At 54.3% G+C, this 21,481-nt stretch overlaps 1 protein-coding gene across 1 annotated transcript in view; it reads right to left on the reverse strand.

Annotated features, from left to right (window-relative positions):
- The window catches only part of VWA3A (von Willebrand factor A domain containing 3A), a 138,169-nt gene that overhangs the window by 71,854 nt on the left and 44,834 nt on the right, over window positions 1–21,481 (reverse strand). The window contains exon 13 of the mRNA XM_073591043.1: window positions 17,036–17,174. Coding sequence (XP_073447144.1) covers window positions 17,036–17,174 — 139 coding nt within the window. The remainder of the gene's footprint in view (window positions 1–17,035; window positions 17,175–21,481) is intronic.

Below are 21,481 nucleotides of genomic sequence, written 5' to 3' on the forward strand. Positions count from 1 at the left end.
GTAGGGGGGCTATCAATATGCCAGACAATGTGTAAAAGCTTTTTCAAATAAAATAAAAAAAAAATAAGCACATTTTTGGTGACATTTACTGCTTGTGTTTGTTTGAAACTGCACTTGTAGTGCAAAGTGGATTTGCCCTTAGGAAATAACACCCATTGTCACAGAAAACAGGAATTAGAGCACCACAAAAGTGTTGTAGTGTTGAGACAATAATCCACACATTCTTGATTAAAAATCTTTTTTAATACCTGCACAATCACATGTGCATTTAGAAAAGGTTTTTAAAACAAACCAACATGTTTGTTGTATAACAATTTTTGGGGTCACATTAGAAAAAGTAGAAATGTCCATTTAAGATAAAACAGGCATGTTTAAAACCAACAAGAAAGACACAAATCTTGAACTTACAAAGTTCACATTTGGTAGAACTTGAAGGCAATATCAGACATGAATATTTAGAAACTGTGTTTGATATTGCGTTCAGATGGGGTGTCACCCCCGGAAAAGCCAAATTTTGAAGATGCACACAAATAGCCGAATGTAAACATGTGCGACCTGCCATCACGGGGGATCAAGGGACGTGTTTTGGGTGTGCAACCCCTTCCTCTCAGCTACTTTATTATTGAGGAAGGGGTTGCACCCCCAAAACGCGTCCCTTGATCTCCCGTGATGGCAGATAGCACATGTTGACACACTGTGTGCCTCTTTAAAATTTGGCTTTTCTCCAATTTGACAAAAAACGTTACAAAATTGTAGCACACCAAAAAACAAAGAGGATTTGGAGGGGTTTTAAACTCTCCCCACAACATCAATGATGTTCTTATTTTTTGAAGAACATCATTGATGTTTTTCTTGATGTTTTCCAAGTCCCTATTGCACCCCATGATCTCCCCGATCAGGATCTGTGCACTTTCCGAGGTGAAAGGATCTGGATCCACAACATCACGATCACCTAAAAAGATAGAAACCAGAAAAAACCATGTATTATAAATATGCCGGCATCCATCTCTTACCTGAGCCTGTGGTCGCAGACACGCTCTGTTTGTCTTGGGTGGATTTCCCCTTCTTCCAGAGGTGGGGGGTCTCTGGTCTCCTCGGATGAGGGGTGTCCTCCGAGTGTTTTCTCCCCTATGTAAAAAAAAATGGTATACTTAGCACACAGATATTTGATGGCAGAACTATAAATATGAAACATTGTTTGGAAGTGGGGTACAATTTTTTTTGTGGCCAGAGTTCCAAGATGTAGCATTTTTCTTGTCCTTTGTCAAGCTTGAATACGTTACCTGTTTTGTCCAAGTTTCACAGATGGAGACACCCCTATAGTATACACCAGTGGCGGCCCGTCCATAGGGGGCGCCTGGGCGCCGCCCCCCCCCCCCCCCCCTCCAGGCAGCAAAAAAAAAAAAAAAAGTCAAAAAAAAAAAAAAATTTTTTTTTACTACTGGACCTTTAAAAAAAAAAAAAAGAAAAAAAAAAGGTCCTTAAGTGCACTGTGTTCGGACGCCGGATACAGTGCGTCGCCGGACACAGTGCACTTATAGGAAGCGCCACGTCTATGCACTCATGAGATTGCAGACGTGGCTCTGCATTTGCATTGGGGCGTTTTCTGAAGCGCCAAGTAGCTTCCGCTCGGCCATAGTAATACATACTACAGGCGCCGGGCGGAAGCTACTTGGCACTTCAGATTTGATTGACATCTGCCCTGAGTCAGATGTCACTTCCTGATTCTCTCTCTCATTGCGCCCGAGAGAGGAAGCAGGAAGAATGCTGGTGCCAGTGTGAGGAGGATGACACCGCAGGAGACTGAAGGTAAGTACCGCTGTGTGGAGAATGGGGGGGACACCTGCTGTGGGGGGACTCTGATGGGGGACACCTGCTGTGGGGGGCTCTGATGGGGGACACCTGCTGTGGGGGGCTCTGATGGGGGACACCTGCTGTGGGGGGCTCTGATGGGGGACACCTGCTGTGGGGGGCTCTGATGGGGGACACCTGCTGTGGGGGGCTCTGATGGGGACACCTGCTGTGGGGGGCTCTGATGGGGGACACTTGCTGTGGGGGGCTCTGATGGGGGACACCTGCTGTGGGGGGACTCAGATGGGGGACACCTGCTGTGGGGGGACTCTGATGGGGGACACCTGCTGTGGGGGGGCTCTGATGGGGGACGCCTGCTGTGGGGGGCTCTGATGGGGACACCTGCTGTGGGGGGCTCTGATGGGGGACACCTGCTGTGGGGGGACTCTGATGGGGGACACCTGCTGTGGGGGGACTCTGATGGGGGACACCTGCTGTGGGGGGACTCTGATGGGGGACACCTGCTGTGGGGGGACTCTGATGGGGACACCTGCTGTGGGGGGCTCTGATGGGGACACCTGCTGTGGGGGGCTCTGATGGGGGACACCTGCTGTGGGGGGACTCTGATGGGGGACACCTGCTGAGGGGGAACACCTGCTGTGGGGGGACTCTGATGGGGGACACCTGCTGTGGGGGACTCTGATGGGGGACACCTGCTGTGGGGGGCTCTGATGGGGGACACATGCTGGGGGGGCTCTGATGGGGACACCTGCTGTGGGGGGCTCTGATGGGGGACACCTGCTGTGGGGGGACTCTGATGGGGGACACCTGCTGTGGGGGGACACCTGCTGTGGGGGGACTCTGATGGGGGACACCTGCTGTGGGGGACTCTGATGGGGGACACCTGCTGTGGGGGGCTCTGATGGGGGACACCTGCTGTGGGGGGCTGAGTTCCAAGATGTAGCATTTTTCTTGTCCTTTGTCAAGCTTGAATACGTTACCTGTTTTGTCCAAGTTTCACAGATGGAGACACCCCTATAGTATACACCAGTGGCGGCCCGTCCATAGGGGGCGCCTGGGCGCCGCCCCCCCCCCCCCCCCCCCCCCCCTCCAGGCAGCAAAAAAAAAAAAAAAGTCAAAAAAAAAAAAAAAAATTTTTTTTACTACTGGACCTTTAAAAAAAAAAAAAAGAAAAAAAAAAGGTCCTTAAGTGCACTGTGTTCGGACGCCGGATACAGTGCGTCGCCGGACACAGTGCACTTATAGGAAGCGCCACGTCTATGCACTCATGAGATTGCAGACGTGGCTCTGCATTTGCATTGGGGCGTTTTCTGAAGCGCGAAGTAGCTTCCGCTCGGCCATAGTAATACATACTACAGGCGCCGGGCGGAAGCTACTTGGCACTTCAGATTTGATTGACATCTGCCCTGAGTCAGATGTCACTTCCTGATTCTCTCTCTCATTGCGCCCGAGAGAGGAAGCAGGAAGAATGCTGGTGCCAGTGTGAGGAGGATGACACCGCAGGAGACTGAAGGTAAGTACCGCTGTGTGGAGAATGGGGGGGACACCTGCTGTGGGGGGACTCTGATGGGGGACACCTGCTGTGGGGGGCTCTGATGGGGGACACCTGCTGTGGGGGGCTCTGATGGGGGACACCTGCTGTGGGGGGCTCTGATGGGGGACAACCTGCTGTGGGGGGCTCTGATGGGGGACACCTGCTGTGGGGGGCTCTGATGGGGACACCTGCTGTGGGGGGCTCTGATGGGGGACACTTGCTGTGGGGGGCTCTGATGGGGGACACCTGCTGTGGGGGGACTCAGATGGGGGACACCTGCTGTGGGGGGACTCTGATGGGGGACACCTGCTGTGGGGGGGCTCTGATGGGGGACGCCTGCTGTGGGGGGCTCTGATGGGGACACCTGCTGTGGGGGGGCTCTGATGGGGGACACCTGCTGTGGGGGGACTCTGATGGGGGACACCTGCTGTGGGGGGACTCTGATGGGGGACACCTGCTGTGGGGGGACTCTGATGGGGGACACCTGCTGTGGGGGGACTCTGATGGGGACACCTGCTGTGGGGGGCTCTGATGGGGACACCTGCTGTGGGGGGCTCTGATGGGGGACACCTGCTGTGGGGGGACTCTGATGGGGGACACCTGCTGAGGGGGAACACCTGCTGTGGGGGGACTCTGATGGGGGACACCTGCTGTGGGGGACTCTGATGGGGGACACCTGCTGTGGGGGGCTCTGATGGGGGACACATGCTGGGGGGGCTCTGATGGGGACACCTGCTGTGGGGGGCTCTGATGGGGGACACCTGCTGTGGGGGGACTCTGATGGGGGACACCTGCTGTGGGGGGACACCTGCTGTGGGGGGACTCTGATGGGGGACACCTGCTGTGGGGGGACTCTGATGGGGGACACCTGCTGTGGGGGCTCTGATGGGGGACACCTGCTGTGGGGGGCTGAGTTCCAAGATGTAGCATTTTTCTTGTCCTTTGTCAAGCTTGAATACGTTACCTGTTTTGTCCAAGTTTCACAGATGGAGACACCCCTATAGTATACACCAGTGGCGGCCCGTCCATAGGGGGCGCCTGGGCGCCGCCCCCCCCCCCCCCCCCCCCCTCCAGGCAGCAAAAAAAAAAAAAAAGTCAAAAAAAAAAAAAAAATTTTTTTTACTACTGGACCTTTAAAAAAAAAAAAAAAAGAAAAAAAAAAAGGTCCTTAAGTGCACTGTGTTCGGACGCGGATACAGTGCGTCGCCGGACACAGTGCACTTATAGGAAGCGCCACGTCTATGCACTCATGAGATTGCAGACGTGGCTCTGCATTTGCATTGGGGCGTTTTCTGAAGCGCGAAGTAGCTTCCGCTCGGCCCATAGTAATACATACTACAGGCGCCGGGCGGAAGCTACTTGGCACTTCAGATTTGATTGACATCTGCCCTGAGTCAGATGTCACTTCCTGATTCTCTCTCTCATTGCGCCCGAGAGAGGAAGCAGGAAGAATGCTGGTGCCAGTGTGAGGAGGATGACACCGCAGGAGACTGAAGGTAAGTACCGCTGTGTGGAGAATGGGGGGGACACCTGCTGTGGGGGGACTCTGATGGGGGACACCTGCTGTGGGGGGCCTCTGATGGGGGACACCTGCTGTGGGGGGCTCTGATGGGGGACACCTGCTGTGGGGGGCTCTGATGGGGGACACCCTGCTGTGGGGGGCTCTGATGGGGGACACCTGCTGTGGGGGGCTCTGATGGGGACACCTGCTGTGGGGGGCTCTGATGGGGGACACTTGCTGTGGGGGGCTCTGATGGGGGACACCCTGCAGTGGGGGGACTCAGATGGGGGACACCTGCTGTGGGGGGACTCTGATGGGGGACACCTGCTGTGGGGGGGCTCTGATGGGGGACGCCCTGCTGTGGGGGGCTCTGATGGGGACACCTGCTGTGGGGGCTCTGATGGGGGACACCTGCTGTGGGGGGACTCTGATGGGGGACACCTGCTGTGGGGGGACTCTGATGGGGGACACCTGCTGTGGGGGGACTCTGATGGGGGACACCTGCTGTGGGGGGACTCTGATGGGGACACCTGCTGTGGGGGGCTCTGATGGGGACACCTGCTGTGGGGGGCTCTGATGGGGGACACCTGCTGTGGGGGGACTCTGATGGGGGACACCTGCTGAGGGGGAACACCTGCTGTGGGGGGACTCTGATGGGGGACACCTGCTGTGGGGACTCTGATGGGGGACACCTGCTGTGGGGGGCTCTGATGGGGGACACATGCTGGGGGGGCTCTGATGGGGGACACCTGCTGTGGGGGGCTCTGATGGGGGACACCTGCTGTGGGGGGACTCTGATGGGGGACACCTGCTGTGGGGGGACACCTGCTGTGGGGGGGACTCTGATGGGGGACACTGCTGTGGGGGACTCTGATGGGGGACACCTGCTGTGGGGGGCTCTGATGGGGGACACCTGCTGTGGGGGGCTGAGTTCCAAGATGTAGCATTTTTCTTGTCCTTTGTCAAGCTTGAATACGTTACCTGTTTTGTCCAAGTTTCACAGATGGAGACACCCCTATAGTATACACCAGTGGCGGCCCGTCCATAGGGGGCGCCTGGGCGCCGCCCCCCCCCCCCCCCCCCCCCCCTCCAGGCAGCAAAAAAAAAAAAAAAGTCAAAAAAAAAAAAAAAAATTTTTTTTACTACTGGACCTTTAAAAAAAAAAAAAAGAAAAAAAAAAGGTCCTTAAGTGCACTGTGTTCGGACGCCGGATACAGTGCGTCGCCGGACACAGTGCACTTATAGGAAGCGCCACGTCTATGCACTCATGAGATTGCAGACGTGGCTCTGCATTTGCATTGGGGCGTTTTCTGAAGCGCGAAGTAGCTTCCGCTCGGCCATAGTAATACATACTACAGGCGCCGGGCGGAAGCTACTTGGCACTTCAGATTTGATTGACATCTGCCCTGAGTCAGATGTCACTTCCTGATTCTCTCTCTCATTGCGCCCGAGAGAGGAAGCAGGAAGAATGCTGGTGCCAGTGTGAGGAGGATGACACCGCAGGAGACTGAAGGTAAGTACCGCTGTGTGGAGAATGGGGGGGACACCTGCTGTGGGGGGACTCTGATGGGGGACACCTGCTGTGGGGGGGCTCTGATGGGGGACGCCTGCTGTGGGGGGACTCTGATGGGGGACACCTGCTGTGGGGGGACTCTGATGGGGGACACCTGCTGTGGGGGGACTCTGATGGGGACAGCTGCTGTGGGGGGCTCTGATGGGGACACCTGCTGTGGGGGGCTCTGATGGGGGACACCTGCTGTGGGGGGACTCTGATGGGGGACACCTGCTGTGGGGGGACACCTGCTGTGGGGGGACTCTGATGGGGGACACCTGCTGTGGGGGACTCTGATGGGGGACACCTGCTGTGGGGGGCTCTGATGGGGGACACATGCTGGGGGGCTCTGATGGGGACACCTGCTGTGGGGGGCTCTGATGGGGGACACCTGCTGTGGGGGGACTCTGATGGGGGACACCTGCTGTGGGGGGACACCTGCTGTGGGGGGACTCTGATGGGGGACACCTGCTGTGGGGGACTCTGATGGGGGACACCTGCTGTGGGGGGCTCTGATGGGGGACACCTGCTGTGGGGGGCTCTGATGGGGGACACATGCTGTGGGGGGCTCTGATGGGGGACACATGCTGTGGGGGGCTCTGATGGGGGACTCCTGTTTTGGGGGGACTCTGATGGGGACACCTGCTGTGGGGGGACTCTGATGGAGACACCTGCTTTGGGGGACACCTGCTCTTGGGGGGCTCTGATGGGGGACACCTGCTCTTGGGGGGCTCTGATGGGGGACACCTGCTGTGGGGGGACTCTGATGGGGGACACCTGCTGTGGGGGGCTCTGATGGGGGACACCTGCTGTGGGGGGACTTTGATGGGGACAACTGCTGTAGGGGGTTCTGATGGGGACACCTGCTGTGGGGGGACTCTGATGGGGGACACCTGCTGTGGGGGGCTCTGATGGGGGACACCTGCTGTGGGGGGCTCTGATGGGGGACACATGCTGTGGGGGGCTCTGATGGGGGACTCCTGTTTTGGGGGGACTCCTGTTTTGGGGGGACTCTGATGGGGACACCTGCTGTGGGGGGACTCTGATGGAGACATCTGCTTTGGGGGATACCTGCTCTTGGGGGGCTCTGATGGGGGACACCTGCTGTGGGGGGTCTCTGATGGGGGGCACCTGCTGTGGGGGGCTCTGATGGGGGACACCTGCTGTGGGGGGCTCTGATGGGAGACACCTGCTGTGGGGGGACTTTGATGGGGACAACTGCTGTAGGGGGTTCTGATGGGGACACCTGCTGTGGGGGGACTCTGATGGGGACACCTGCTGTGGGGGGTTCTGATGGGGACACCTGCTGTGGGGGGACTCTGATGGGGACACCTGCTGTTGGGGGACGCTGATGGGGGACACCTGCTGTGGGGGGACTCTGATGGGGGACACCTGCTGTGGGGGGCTTTGATGGGGGACACCTGCTGTGGGGGGACTCTGATGGGGGACACCTGCTGTGGGGGGACTCTGATGGGGGACACCTGCTGTGGGGGGACTCTGATGGGGGACACCTGCTGTGGGGGGCTCTGATGGGGGACACCTGCTGTGGGGGACTCTGATGGGGGACACCTGCTGTGGGGGGCTTTGATAGGGGACACCTGCTGTGGGGGACTCTGATGGGGGACACCTGCTGTGGGGGGCTCTGATGGGGGACACATGCTGTGGGGGGCTCTGATTGGGGACACCTGCTGTGGGGGGCTCTGATGGGGGACTCCTGCTGTGGGGGGCTCTGATGGGGGACACCTGCTGTGGGGGGGCTCTGATGGGGGACACATGCTGTGGGGGGCTCTGATGGGGGACACATGCTGTGGGGGGCTCTGATGGGGGACTCCTGTTTTGGGGGGGCTCTGATGGGGGACACATGCTGTGGGGGGCTCTGGTGGGGGACACCTGCTGTGGGGGGCTCTGATGGGGGACACATGCTGTGGGGGGCTCTGATGGGGGACTCCTGTTTTGGGGGGACTCTGATGGGGACACCTGCTGTGGGGGGACTCTGATGGAGACACCTGCTTTGGGGGACACCTGCTCTTGGGGGGGCTCTGATGGGGGACACCTGCTCTTGGGGGGCTCTGATGGGGGACACCTGCTGTGGGGGGACTCTGATGGGGACACCTGCTGTGGGGGGCTCTGATGGGGGACACCTGCTGTGGGGGGACTTTGATGGGGACAACTGCTGTAGGGGACACCTGCTGTGGGGGGTTCTGATGGGGACACCTGCTGTGGGGGGACTCTGATGGGGGACACCTGCTGTGGGGGGCTCTGATGGGGGACACCTGCTGTGGGGGGCTCTGATGGGGGACACCTGCTGTGGGGGGCTCTGATGGGGGACACATGCTGTGGGGGGCTCTGATAGGGGACTCCTATTTTGGGGGGACTCCTGTTTTGGGGGGACTCTGATGGGGACACCTGCTGTGGGGGGACTCTGATGGAGACACCTGCTTTGGGGGACACCTGCTCTTGGGGGGCTCTGATGTGGGGGGGTCTCTGATGGGGGACACCTGCTGTGGGGGGGCTCTGATGGGGGACACCTGCTGTGGGGGGCTCTGATGGGGGACACCTGTTGTGGGGGGACTTTGATGGGGACAACTGCTGTGGGAGGACTCTGATGGGGACACCTGCTGTGGGGGGGCTCTGATGGGGGACTCCTGTTGTGTGGGGACTCTGATGGGGGACACCTGCTGTGGGGGGACTCTGATGGGGGACACCTGCTGTGGGGGGACTCTGATGGGGGACACCTGCTGTGGGGGGCTCTGATGGGGGACACCTGCTGTGGGGGGCTCTGATGGGGGACACCTGCTGTGGGGGGTCTCTGATGGGGGACACCTGCTGTGGGGGGTTCTGATGGGGACACCTGCTGTGGGGGGACTCTGATGGGGACACCTGCTGTGGGAGGACTCTAATGGGGGACACCTGCTGTGGGGGGACTCTGATGGGGGACACCTGCTGTGGGGGGCTCTGATGGGGGACACCTGCTGTGGGGGGCTCTGATGGGGAACACCTGCTGTGGGGGGACTCTAATGGGGGACACCTGCTGTGGGGGGCTTTGATAGGGGACACCTGCTGTGGGGGACTCTGATGGGGGACACCTGCTGTGGGGGGCTCTGATGGGGGACACATGATGTGGGGGGCTCTGATTGGGGACACCTGCTGTGGGGGGCTCTGATGGGGGACTCCTGCTGTGGGGGGCTCTGATGGGGGACACCTGCTGTGGGGGGGCTCTGATGGGGGACACATGCTGTGGAGGGCTCTGATGGGGGACACATGCTGTGGGGGGCTCTGATGGGGGACTCCTGTTTTGGGGGGGCTCTGATGGGGGACACATGCTGTGGGGGGCTCTGGTGGGGGACACCTGCTGTGGGGGGCTCTGATGGGGGACACATGCTGTGGGGGGCTCTGATGGGGGACTCCTGTTTTGGGGGGACTCTGATGGGGACACCTGCTGTGGGGGGACTCTGATGGAGACACCTGCTTTGGGGGACACCTGCTCTTGGGGGGCTCTGATGGGGGACACCTGCTCTTGGGGGGCTCTGATGGGGGACACCTGCTGTGGGGGGACTCTGATGGGGACACCTGCTGTGGGGGGCTCTGATGGGGGACACCTGCTGTGGGGGGACTTTGATGGGGACAACTGCTGTAGGGGACACCTGCTGTGGGGGGTTCTGATGGGGACACCTGCTGTGGGGGGACTCTGATGGGGGACACCTGCTGTGGGGGGCTCTGATGGGGGACACCTGCTGTGGGGGGCTCTGATGGGGGACACCTGCTGTGGGGGGCTCTGATGGGGGACACATGCTGTGGGGGGCTCTGATGGGGGACTCCTATTTTGGGGGGACTCCTGTTTTGGGGGGATTCTGATGGGGACACCTGCTGTGGGGGGACTCTGATGGAGACACCTGCTTTGGGGGACACCTGCTCTTGGGGGGCTCTGATGGGGGACACCTGCTGTGGGGGGGTCTCTGATGGGGGACACCTGCTGTGGGGGGCTTTGATAGGGGACACCTGCTGTGGGGGACTCTGATGGGGGACACCTGCTGTGGGGTGCTCTGATGGGGGACACATGCTGTGGGGGGCTCTGATCGGGGACACCTGCTGTGGGGGGCTCTGATGGGGGACTCCTGCTGTGGGGGGCTCTGATGGGGGACACATGCTGTGGAGGGCTCTGATGGGGGACACATGCTGTGGGGGGCTCTGATGGGGGACTCCTGTTTTGGGGGGGCTCTGATGGGGGACACATGCTGTGGGGGGCTCTGGTGGGGGACACCTGCTGTGGGGGGCTCTGATGGGGGACACATGCTGTGGGGGGCTCTGATGGGGGACTCCTGTTTTGGGGGGACTCTAAAGGGGACACCTGCTGTGGGGGGACTCTGATGGAGACACCTGCTTTGGGGGACACCTGCTCTTGGGGGGCTCTGATGGGGGACACCTGCTCTTGGGGGGCTCTGATGGGGGACACCTGCTGTGGGGGGACTCTGATGGGGACACCTGCTGTGGGGGGCTCTGATGGGGGACACCTGCTGTGGGGGGACTTTGATGGGGACAACTGCTGTAGGGGACACCTGCTGTGGGGGGTTCTGATGGGGACACCTGCTGTGGGGGGACTCTGATGGGGGACACCTGCTGTGGGGGGCTCTGATGTGGGACACCTGCTGTGGGGGGCTCTGATGGGGGACACCTGCTGTGGGGGGCTCTGATGGGCGACACCTGCTGTGGGGGGCTCTGATGGGGGACTCCTATTTTGGGGGGACTCCTGTTTTGGGGGGACTCTGATGGGGACACCTGCTGTGGGGGGACTCTGATGGAGACACCTGCTTTGGGGGACACCTGCTCTTTGGGGGGCTCTGATGGGGGACACCTGCTGTGGGGGGGTCTCTGATGGGGGACACCTGCTGTGGGGGGCTTTGATAGGGGACACCTGCTGTGGGGGACTCTGATGGGGGACACCTGCTGTGGGGTGCTCTGATGGGGGACACATGCTGTGGGGGGCTCTGATCGGGGACAACTGCTGTGGGGGGCTCTGATGGGGGACTCCTGCTGTGGGGGGCTCTGATGGGGGACACATGCTGTGGAGGGCTCTGATGGGGGACACATGCTGTGGGGGGCTCTGATGGGGGACTCCTGTTTTGGGGGGGCTCTGATGGGGGACACGTGCTGTGGGGGGCTCTGGTGGGGGACACCTGCTGTGGGGGGCTCTGATGGGGGACACATGCTGTGGGGGGCTCTGATGGGGGACTCCTGTTTTGGGGGGACTCTGATGGGGACACCTGCTGTGGGGGGACTCTGATGGAGACACCTGCTTTGGGGGACACCTGCTCTTGGGGGGCTCTGATGGGGGACACCTGCTCTTGGGGGGCTCTGATGGGGGACACCTGCTGTGGGGGGACTCTGATGGGGACACCTGCTGTGGGGGGCTCTGATGGGGGACACCTGCTGTGGGGGGACTTTGATGGGGACAACTGCTGTAGGGGACACCTGCTGTGGGGGGTTCTGATGGGGACACCTGCTGTGGGGGGACTCTGATGGGGGACACCTGCTGTGGGGGGCTCTGATGTGGGACACCTGCTGTGGGGGGCTCTGATGGGGGACACCTGCTGTGGGGGGCTCTGATGGGCGACACCTGCTGTGGGGGGCTCTGATGGGGGACTCCTATTTTGGGGGGACTCCTGTTTTGGGGGGACTCTGATGGGGACACCTGCTGTGGGGGGACTCTGATGGAGACACCTGCTTTGGGGGACACCTGCTCTTGGGGGGCTCTGATGGGGGACACCTGCTGTGGGGGGGGTCTCTGATGGGGGACACCTGCTGTGGGGGGCTCTGATGGGGGACACCTGCTGTGGGGGGCTCTGATGGGGGACACCTGTTGTGGGGGGACTTTGATGGGGACAACTGCTGTGGGAGGACTCTGATGGAGACACCTGCTGTGGGGGGGCTCTGATGGGAGACTCCTGTTGTGTGGGGACTCTGATGGGGGACACCTGCTGTGGGGGGACTCTGATGGGGGACACCTGCTGTGGGGGGACTCTGATGGGGGACACCTGCTGTGGGGGGCTCTGATGGGGGACACCTGCTGTGGGGGGCTCTGATGGGGGATACCTGCTGTGGGGGGTCTCTGATGGGGGGACACCTGCTGTGGGGGGTTCTGATGGGGACACCTGCTGTGGGGGGACTCTGATGGGGACACCTGCTGTGGGAGGACTCTAATGGGGACACCTGCTGTGGGGGGGCTCTGATGGGGGACTCCTGCTGTGGGGGGACTCTGATGGGGGACACCTGCTGTGGGGGGACTCTGATGGGGGACACCTGCTGTGGGGGGACTCTGATGGGGGACACCTGCTGTGGGGGGACTCTGATGGGGGACACCTGCTGTGGGGGGCTCTGATGGGGAACACCTGCTGTGGGGGGCTCTGATGGGGGACACCTGCTGTGGGAGGCTCTGATGGGGGACACCTGCTGTGGGGGACACCTGCTGTGGGGGGACACTGATGGCAACTCTGATGTAAGGGGACAGAGGCTGTATTTGGGGGGGGGGCAGAGGCTGTATTTGGGGGGGGGACAGAGGCTGTATTTGTGGGGGGGGACAGAGGCTGTATTTGGGGGGGACAGAGGCTGCATTTGAGGGGACAGAGGCTGCATTTGATGTGACAGAGGCTGCATGTAAGGACGGACTGCTGGGGACACCTGATGGCATCTGGTTGTAGGCGACGTGGCTAGTGACACACTCGGGGCTCCCACTGATTCTGCATTATGGTGAGTTGAATGATTTCATTTTATATTACAATGTAACAATAGAAACAATGCGCTTCAATCATCCTGACACCATAACAACCATGGTGCCGGGATGATTGAAGCGCTAACACCAGGTGTTTGGAGTATCTTTATCTGATGATTGTTAAACTTTGTAGAATACACATATTTCTATTGTTGTGTAGGATCTAGGCCTGCTGTCCCTCTCTCCCTCTCCCTCTATCCCTCGTTCATCTCAGACGCTAACCACACCACCTTAGAGCCACGCCCACTATTTCGCTGAAACCACGCCCATTTTTACCAAGTGGGAGGGGTCAAAAAGGAAGGGCGGCATCTGGCGCCCCCCATCCTAAAACTTCACCAGCCGCCACTGGTATACACTGGAGCACCTGTGTGGGCCCCCTAATAAAAAGGGTGTTATTGTGTCCCACACTAATGTTCCAGCGTCCAGATGTGAAAACTGCTGCTGAGTGTCCTCTCCTTACACAGAATCTAGTTTGCATTTCATTCTAGTTACAAACCCATCTACCCAACCAAATTAGTTTCAGACAAATAGGCCCTAAAAAATGTGGCCAAATGCATATGGACAAAACCATGGTGTTTTCTAGGCCAAACGAACAATGTTTGATACGAACGAATAATGTGCCCATGAACATGAAAGTTGCCATTTTAAACAGGACAACAGTTAAGAAAAGCACATGGAGCAGCACGAACGTAATAAACATAAAAGAATAGGAACACAGCACAACTACTTACTTTTTTGCAGCACTCTCCGGATCTTTCTGTACCGCTCGTGCTCCCTTAATTTGAGGTCCGACCACCGCTTCCTGAGCTGATCTTTCGATCGTCGTACCCCGAAATTCTGGTGCAGACTCTTGACCACTTTCGCCATGATCTTGGCCTTTTGGACATTGGAGTTGGGGTAAGGTCCATACTTCCCATCATAGTCAGCCCTCTTCATTATGTCGACCATCTACAACATTTCCCCAAAGGACATATTTGATGCCTTATATCGTCTCCTTCTGGATCTGGACATTTCAGGCTCCGGGCTTTCCTCCTCCTCGTTGATGTACTTATCTGACACCTACTGTGTCTCCGCCATGTGCTCTTGCCCCACTGCGACGAATGAGAGGGGGCGGGGAATAGACTAGAAAGACCGTCAGGGGCGGGCGGAGTTTCACGCATGTGCAGTGTCTATAAAGCGTAACACGCGTGCCTAATACGCACAATCTGTGAGCGGAGGAAGGAGTAACGGAGGCGCCGATCGTGATAGCGAAGGTAAGATTTATATGTTTTATATTGTATTTGCACAAGTTTAGTAGACTTTAGGCTGACATTAGGGTTTGTCTTGTGTTGTGTCTTGCAGTGAAAATGGATATCTTGAAAGATAAGGACTTTATGCCAATCTTCATTGATATGTTCAGGGAGCTGCCCTGTCTGTGGCAGATAAACCACCCTGAATATAAGAACCAAACAAAGAGGAAAGCAGCGCTGGATAATTTGTTGGAATTTGTGAAGACGGTCATCCCCACGGCAGACATGACCTATTTGAAGGTTCTAATTGGTGGCCTGAGGAGCACATATCTAAGGGAGCACAAGAAGGTCCAGGATTCCCAGAGATCAGGAGCTGCAGATGACATCTATGTCCCCAGGCTGTGGTACTATGACAGGCTGCATTTTCTGGCAGGTCAGACTGAACCCAGGCCAGCACTCTCCACTCTTCCTTCCACACTTCCTTCCCCCCCAGCTGAGGCTTCTGGCGCCCAACCTGGGCCTTCCAGGCAGCAACATGTGGAGGAGCCCAGCTTGAGCCAGGTATAGCATTCTTCTAAATATTGCTGGTTGTCCAATCAATGATGTTAACTAGATGTTAGTTAGGAGTACTAATTTATGATTGTGATTGATGAAGCAAAAACTAAAACCATGTCCCTTTTTCATACACAGGGAAGTCTCAGCCAGGAGGTGGCCGGGCCAAGCAGGCTGCCTGATATCCAGGTCCCTCCCCTACACCTTCAAAGACAAAGTTCCAGGAAGAGGAGTAACCTGGAGGAGGCTGCCATAGGCCTCTTTTGGAAGGCTACTGAGGCCCTGTGGAGGAGGACTTTGCTGGCATAACTGCCTGCAAAATGATGCAGATGAAGGAGGGCCAACGACTCCTGTGTGAGTTCCTAATTTTGGAAGCTCTCAATAAGGGGTTGAGGGGCCAAATAACATGTGCTACCCACATTTGTGACCTCACACATGGTCCTCTTCCTCCTCCTCCTCCTCCTCCTCCAGGTCCTACTTCTCCTCCTGCCACATCTCCAACACCAGAGCCACAGCGTGGAAGGAAGCGTCTAAGGAAGACCAGAGAGTGATGGCCCTGGGTTCAGTCTGGTCTGGCCAAATATGCAGCCTCTTGTAGTACCACAGCCTGGGAACATACATGTCATCTGCTGCTTTCATGATCTCTGGGACTTCTGGACCAGACACTCCCTTAGATATGGACTCCTCAGGCCACCAATTTTGCTGGAAAAGAATTGATGTGTGCCCTGGGGGCCAAAGGCTTCGCCAATTTCAGCTGTTTCTCCAGCGTTGCCTCCCTCTTTGTTTGGTTCTGAGCCCTTAATAAAGGAATTTTTGTTTTCAATTATACTTATACAAATCAAAATATATTGAGGGAATCCCGATAAAGAATAAAGAAATAAGTTTGTGAGAAGTCTGTGTGAATATGAGCAGCAAAACTACTTAATTCTTCTCACATTATAAAGAAGAAGAGAGTGCACTGTATTAAACTATTTAAAACATTGCAGCCTGACGAAAGTGCTGTATCCATTCCGAAAGCTAATTTTACCAGACCGAGCTGTTCCGTCTCGGAATTTCTTCTGGGCATGCGTGGCACTTTGTGCGTCGGAACTGGCCACACACGGTCGGAATTGACGCGATCGGATTTTGATGTCGGAAAATTTTATAGCCTGCTCTCAAACTTTGTGTGTCGGAAAATCCGATGGAAAATGTCCGATGGAGCCCACACACGGTCGGAATGTCCGACAACACGCTCCGATCGGACATTTTCCGTCGGAGAATCCGACCGTGTGTACGGGGCATTAGTGTCCAGCTAAAGGTAACCTAAATTCAAATGACATTTTAAATTGACTGTATGATAGGGTTTTATAAAATATTGTAGAATGTTGAATTCACTTTAAAGCGGAGTTCCACACAAAAATGGAACTTCCGCTTTTCGGAACCCTCCCCCCCTCCGGTGTCACATTTGGCACCTTTCAGGGGGGAGGGGGTGCAGATACCTGTCTAAGACAGGTATTTGCACCCACTTCCGGCATAGACTCCCATGGGAGTCTACGCCTCTTCCCGTCCCCACCTCACCGTCTCCTGGGAAACACACAGCTCCCGCATGCGCAGTAGGGAACCGGGAAGTGAAGCCGCAACGCTTCACTTCCTGATTCCCTCACCTAGGATGGCGGCGGCAGCTGCCGAGAACCGAGTGGGTTCTCGGCGTCGCCTGCCGACATCGCTGGACCCTGGGACAGGTAAGTGGCCATGTATTAAAAGTCAGCAGCTGCAGTATTTGTAGCTGCTGGCTTTTAATATTTTTTTTTTTTTGGCGGTGGGGGTGGACCCCGCTTTAAGATCAATTTCTTAGACACTGCACAGTGACTTTAATAATCTAACATGTCAGGCTGTACTGTACATACAGTGATTGTTTTAATACATTATACTGATATATAAAAAACTGAAACCTAAAACATGAAAACGGCAACTCTTGACCTAGAAACATTTATTTTTCATACAAAAGAACAGTAATAATACATAATATATATATAATGTAATAATTTGTAAAACAGACACATTTTTGAATATTGTAGAATAATTTAATAACATTTTTTGAACATGTTACCTTTTAATCCATTTTTCTTAAGCCATTTAGTTGATGTTTTTGGTGAAAAATCAGAAATCTCTATGTTCAGTGGTCCATCATGATTGGGAGGTTTTGGAAGGAAAGCGGAGGGAGGGATTTTAGCCACTCTTGTTGATATCTGTAAGAATATATATTTTCAAATAGGTGCTAAACAGAATAAGATCATATTTTCTTCTATTTCAAGAGAGCAGAAGTATTTACTAGGAAATACATTGTTGTTTTAGCTACTGGTATAAAGTTGGAAGCACAAATTTACAAGTTTAGAAGCTGTCTCAAGAATAACAGTGCTTGAAAGCTATATCCATCAAAGTGCTATCTAAGTTTTGGGAAGATGACATTAGTTGAATCACTCATCTGTTTCCTATATTTTTAGGTAAAATTAGGTATTGACAAGATCAGTATTGAAGTCATCCAAGTCAGGCGTCTCTGTACTCTGCTCCCCCTCCTCCTGCACTGCCCCCTGCTTACTAACACCATGAACAAACATTATAAAAAGATAAAGCATTCAGACAGAGGTTTTGTAGAGCAGGAATTATATTGATTTATTTTATCACAATAATATATCTCAGAAAGGATTAGTCAAAAATGAGCAAACAAAATCAGCACAAGGGACTGTACTTACAATTAATGCAAAGTATCCCTTGTGCTTTTAGTTAAAATCTTCTGATCCCCCCAACCCCTGCAGACAATCTTTCAATGCTGTAGGGGGTAATATGAGCCATGGGACCTGTCATATGCTTGTTAAGAGTGCCAAGTATGCCTTTCCGCCCCTCCTCAATTCATAGAAGCTGTACTGTAGCTTCCATCAATGAAAAATGATCTATGAATAGAGGAGGCAAACCTTTCATTCATCCAGAAACCTTCATTCATAGAATGGTTTTCAATAATGGAAGCTATAGTAAAGCTTATATGAATGGGGGAGGTGGGCAGAAAAGGCAGGCATAGTCAGCACACTTGAGTGTCTGTAACAGATCCCTTGACTCATATTAACCCAGCAGCACTGGAAGATTACGGCTTTGGGGGTTGAGGGGATCGGAGGACTAAGACTAAAACTGCAGCCAGCAGCACAAGAGACACTCCTCTTTGACTGTAAGTACAGTCTCTTGTGCCTTTTTAAAAATATTTAAATAAACTTGGGCTTTAATCTTTTCCATTATTTTTAATTTCCATTTATAGTTAAAAAAAGATTTCATCCATACATTCAGAACTCCTCTGGACAGAAATTGACCACCTCTAAAGCGATGGCGTCCGCCTTTAAAACTTTCTATCACGGCCTGTATAATCTTGGTTGCTCCTCTCCATCGGTCCCCCCCTCAGTGGAGGCTTCCAGGATACAGTCTTACCTACCAGGATACAGTCTTACCTTTGGCAATGCTGTCCCTGCCCCCTGAGATTTGGGAGGAATTGGAGGAGCCAATCACAGCAGAAGAGTTGGGGGTGGCTCTGACCCACTCCAAACCCAAGAAAGCCCCAGGTCCAGATGGTCTTACTCCAGCTTATTACAAGGCTTTTTTCGAGGTACTGTCTCCTCATCTGACCTCTGCGCTTAACTTCATAACAGAAGGGAAGAGCATGCCTCAGGACAGCCTACATCTCATTAATCCCTAAGGAGGGGAAGGACCTATCCCGCTGTGAGAACTACCGTCCGATCACCCTCCTGAATTCTGATTTGAGGATGTTTGCCAAAATCCTGTCCAATTGGCTACTTCTTTATACCCCATATCTTATTCACTGGGACCAGGCAGGCTTTGTACCTCTCCGTGAGCCTAGGGATAATACGATCAGAGTCCTCAATTTGATCCACGCTGCCAGGACCTCCCCTCATCCCCTTCTCCTACTGTCTACGGAGAAGGCTTTTGATAGGGTCAACTAGCAGTTTATGCAAGCCACTCTGGAGCACATCAGTTTGGGGTCCTCTATGTTGAGCTGGATCCTCTCCCTTTATTCTTGTCCCTCGGCTGCAGTCAAAGTTAATGAAACAAGGTCTGATTTCTTTGCAATCATGAATGGTACTCGCCAGGGATGCCCGCGCTCTCCCCTGATCTTCATAATTACACTAGAACCCTTTCTCTGTACAGTGAAAATGGATTCTAGCATTGTGGGCCTCCGGAAAGCATCCAAAAGGTTGCCGCTTTTGCGATTTAATTTTCTTTTTGACTGATCCACTGAGATCCCTGCCAAATCTGCTTCACTCCTTCCATGAGTATGGTATTTTGTATTTCCAAAATAACTTATCCAAGTCCTCCGCTCTCAACATTACAGTGGAGCGGAATGTGATCAGATGTCTCCGTCCCGCTTTTCCCTTTCATTGACTCTATTCGTTATCTGGGAATACATATCATGTCAGACCCTGCTACTCTTTATATGGCAAATTTTGGACCACTGCTCCTGAGCATGAGAGCTGACTTACTTCGCTGGCCCTCACTCATGTTGACCTGGTTTGGCTATTGCAACGCCCTTAAAATGACATTATTGCCAAAGGTTCTTTATCTATTACAAGCCCTTCCTATTAGACTGACTCCCTTGTTTTTCAAATGAGTGAACTCCCTCTTTCGGACTCCAACTCCAACTTCTCCATCTCCAGGGTGGAGTTGGCCTCCCTGATGTGTAACTCACCTCACCAGGTTGGTGGACTGGCACTGCCACACTGAGGTAAAACTTTGGGTGCCTATTTAGCTGAAGGACTCTGGTGGCATGGCGAAGAGTTGGCCCTGGATCACCTCCCAGCTGCCCAAAGACCTCAGTACCCATACTACCCTTGGTAGCATTTTGATGGTTGCTAGGGACACTTTTCGGTGCTCCTTGATTTCCCCATTGCCGTCCCCCATGATCCCTATTCTAGGGAATCCAGAGTTCCAGCTCGGTCCCCACAAACCGCAGTTCCAATGTTTGTTGTTCAGTGGTCACCTTCTTCTTTGGGAGTTCTTGGGGTCCGATAGCAGGCTCTTTGCTACTGCCCTAACGAACACCATTGCATCCTCCTTAGATTTCTGGGGTAGCTTTCAGCTTAGGTGCTTTCTCCGCCAGTGTGCTCTTTCTCCAGGTGTCTCCCATCAACTTACGGAATTAGAGAGCATTTGCCATAGATGGGAACCGATTCGCCATTGTCTTTCCACTATCTATGCTGCCTTGATCCAATCAACGGAGGATTTCACCCCGGTCTTCCTTTCTAAGTGGAAATCAGATCTCACTATGCATTTTACCAATTCACAAAAGGAGAAAATTCTTAATTTTGCTCAGAAATCTTCTATTACCACCACGGTCCAAGAAACCAGCTACAAGATTTTGACTAGGTGGTATAGGGTGCCCGTGACTTTACACCGTATTATACCGTAGGTACCAGATACGTGCTGGCGGTGTGGCACTGACTGGGGAACAATGTTCCACATTTTCTGGGACAGTCCAAAAATCAAACCATCTTGGCAGGGGGTGGCCTGTACCATCAAAGATGTGACCAATGTTGATCTAGCAGGAAACCCGTGGCCTGTCTTTTGCACCTCACAACACGGCCCATCAAAAAATATAAGGCCACTCTAATGATCCAGTTGTAAGCTGCAAAGGCTTGTATTCCTCTACGCTGAAGATCTGTGACTCCGCCTTCCAGGTCTCTTTCCAAAATGAATGAACTTAGGGACATGAAGGATCTTACGACAACCTTATACAATCGGGAGGAGACCTTTCGGGACACTTAGAGGCTGTGGCAACACTTTGTATACAATAATGCCTATTTACGGGAGACTTCGCAACCTGGTTGAATTCCCGGGATTTGTCTGATTTTGGCCCTGGGCGAGCGATCCTGCTATCCTGCTTTTCTGGTCCCACGTCTTTTTATCTCCTCTTTTTCTCCTCCGCCATCCCTCTATTTGTCATCCTTTCTTTACCCTCTTCTTTCCCCATGTTTTTTTTTACCATTACGTTTGTTGGAGCCGCTATCTGTCGTCTCTAGCTAAGCTAGTTGTTTTGTTGGCTGCTAACTGATTTGATGTTTGTTTTACTTTTGTATGCTTATTATAACTAAGCAGACCCAAATGTCTACATATCATACTGCATGTTGGTTATCTCTGTACCCCTTTATGCTCTTTCCTGCTTGGCTTGTACTGTGCAATTTTGGGTACACAAATAAAAGAATTCCAAAATTTTTTTTTTTAAATTTCATGTTCATGTAGGAGCTCCATTCTCTCTAGCATAACCAACATTTGCAAATGCATGGTGGACAGGCTGTACAGTGAAGACCAGAGGAGTGGGACTAAAAGCAAAAAAAAAAAAGAGTGAAAAGTAAAAAGCATAGAAAAATATAGCCACAACAGACTCCTAGCAAACAGGCATGTTCTAATGACCCTGACGACATGCCTATGTGTGGAGTTGGAATATGAAAAGGTGGGGTCTGTGATATGCTATACGTTTCTCATTGTGAGCCAACCTGTC

The sequence above is a fragment of the Aquarana catesbeiana genome, linkage group LG06 (genome assembly GCF_042186555.1).
Source record: "Aquarana catesbeiana isolate 2022-GZ linkage group LG06, ASM4218655v1, whole genome shotgun sequence".
Lineage (NCBI taxonomy): Eukaryota > Metazoa > Chordata > Amphibia > Anura > Ranidae > Aquarana > Aquarana catesbeiana.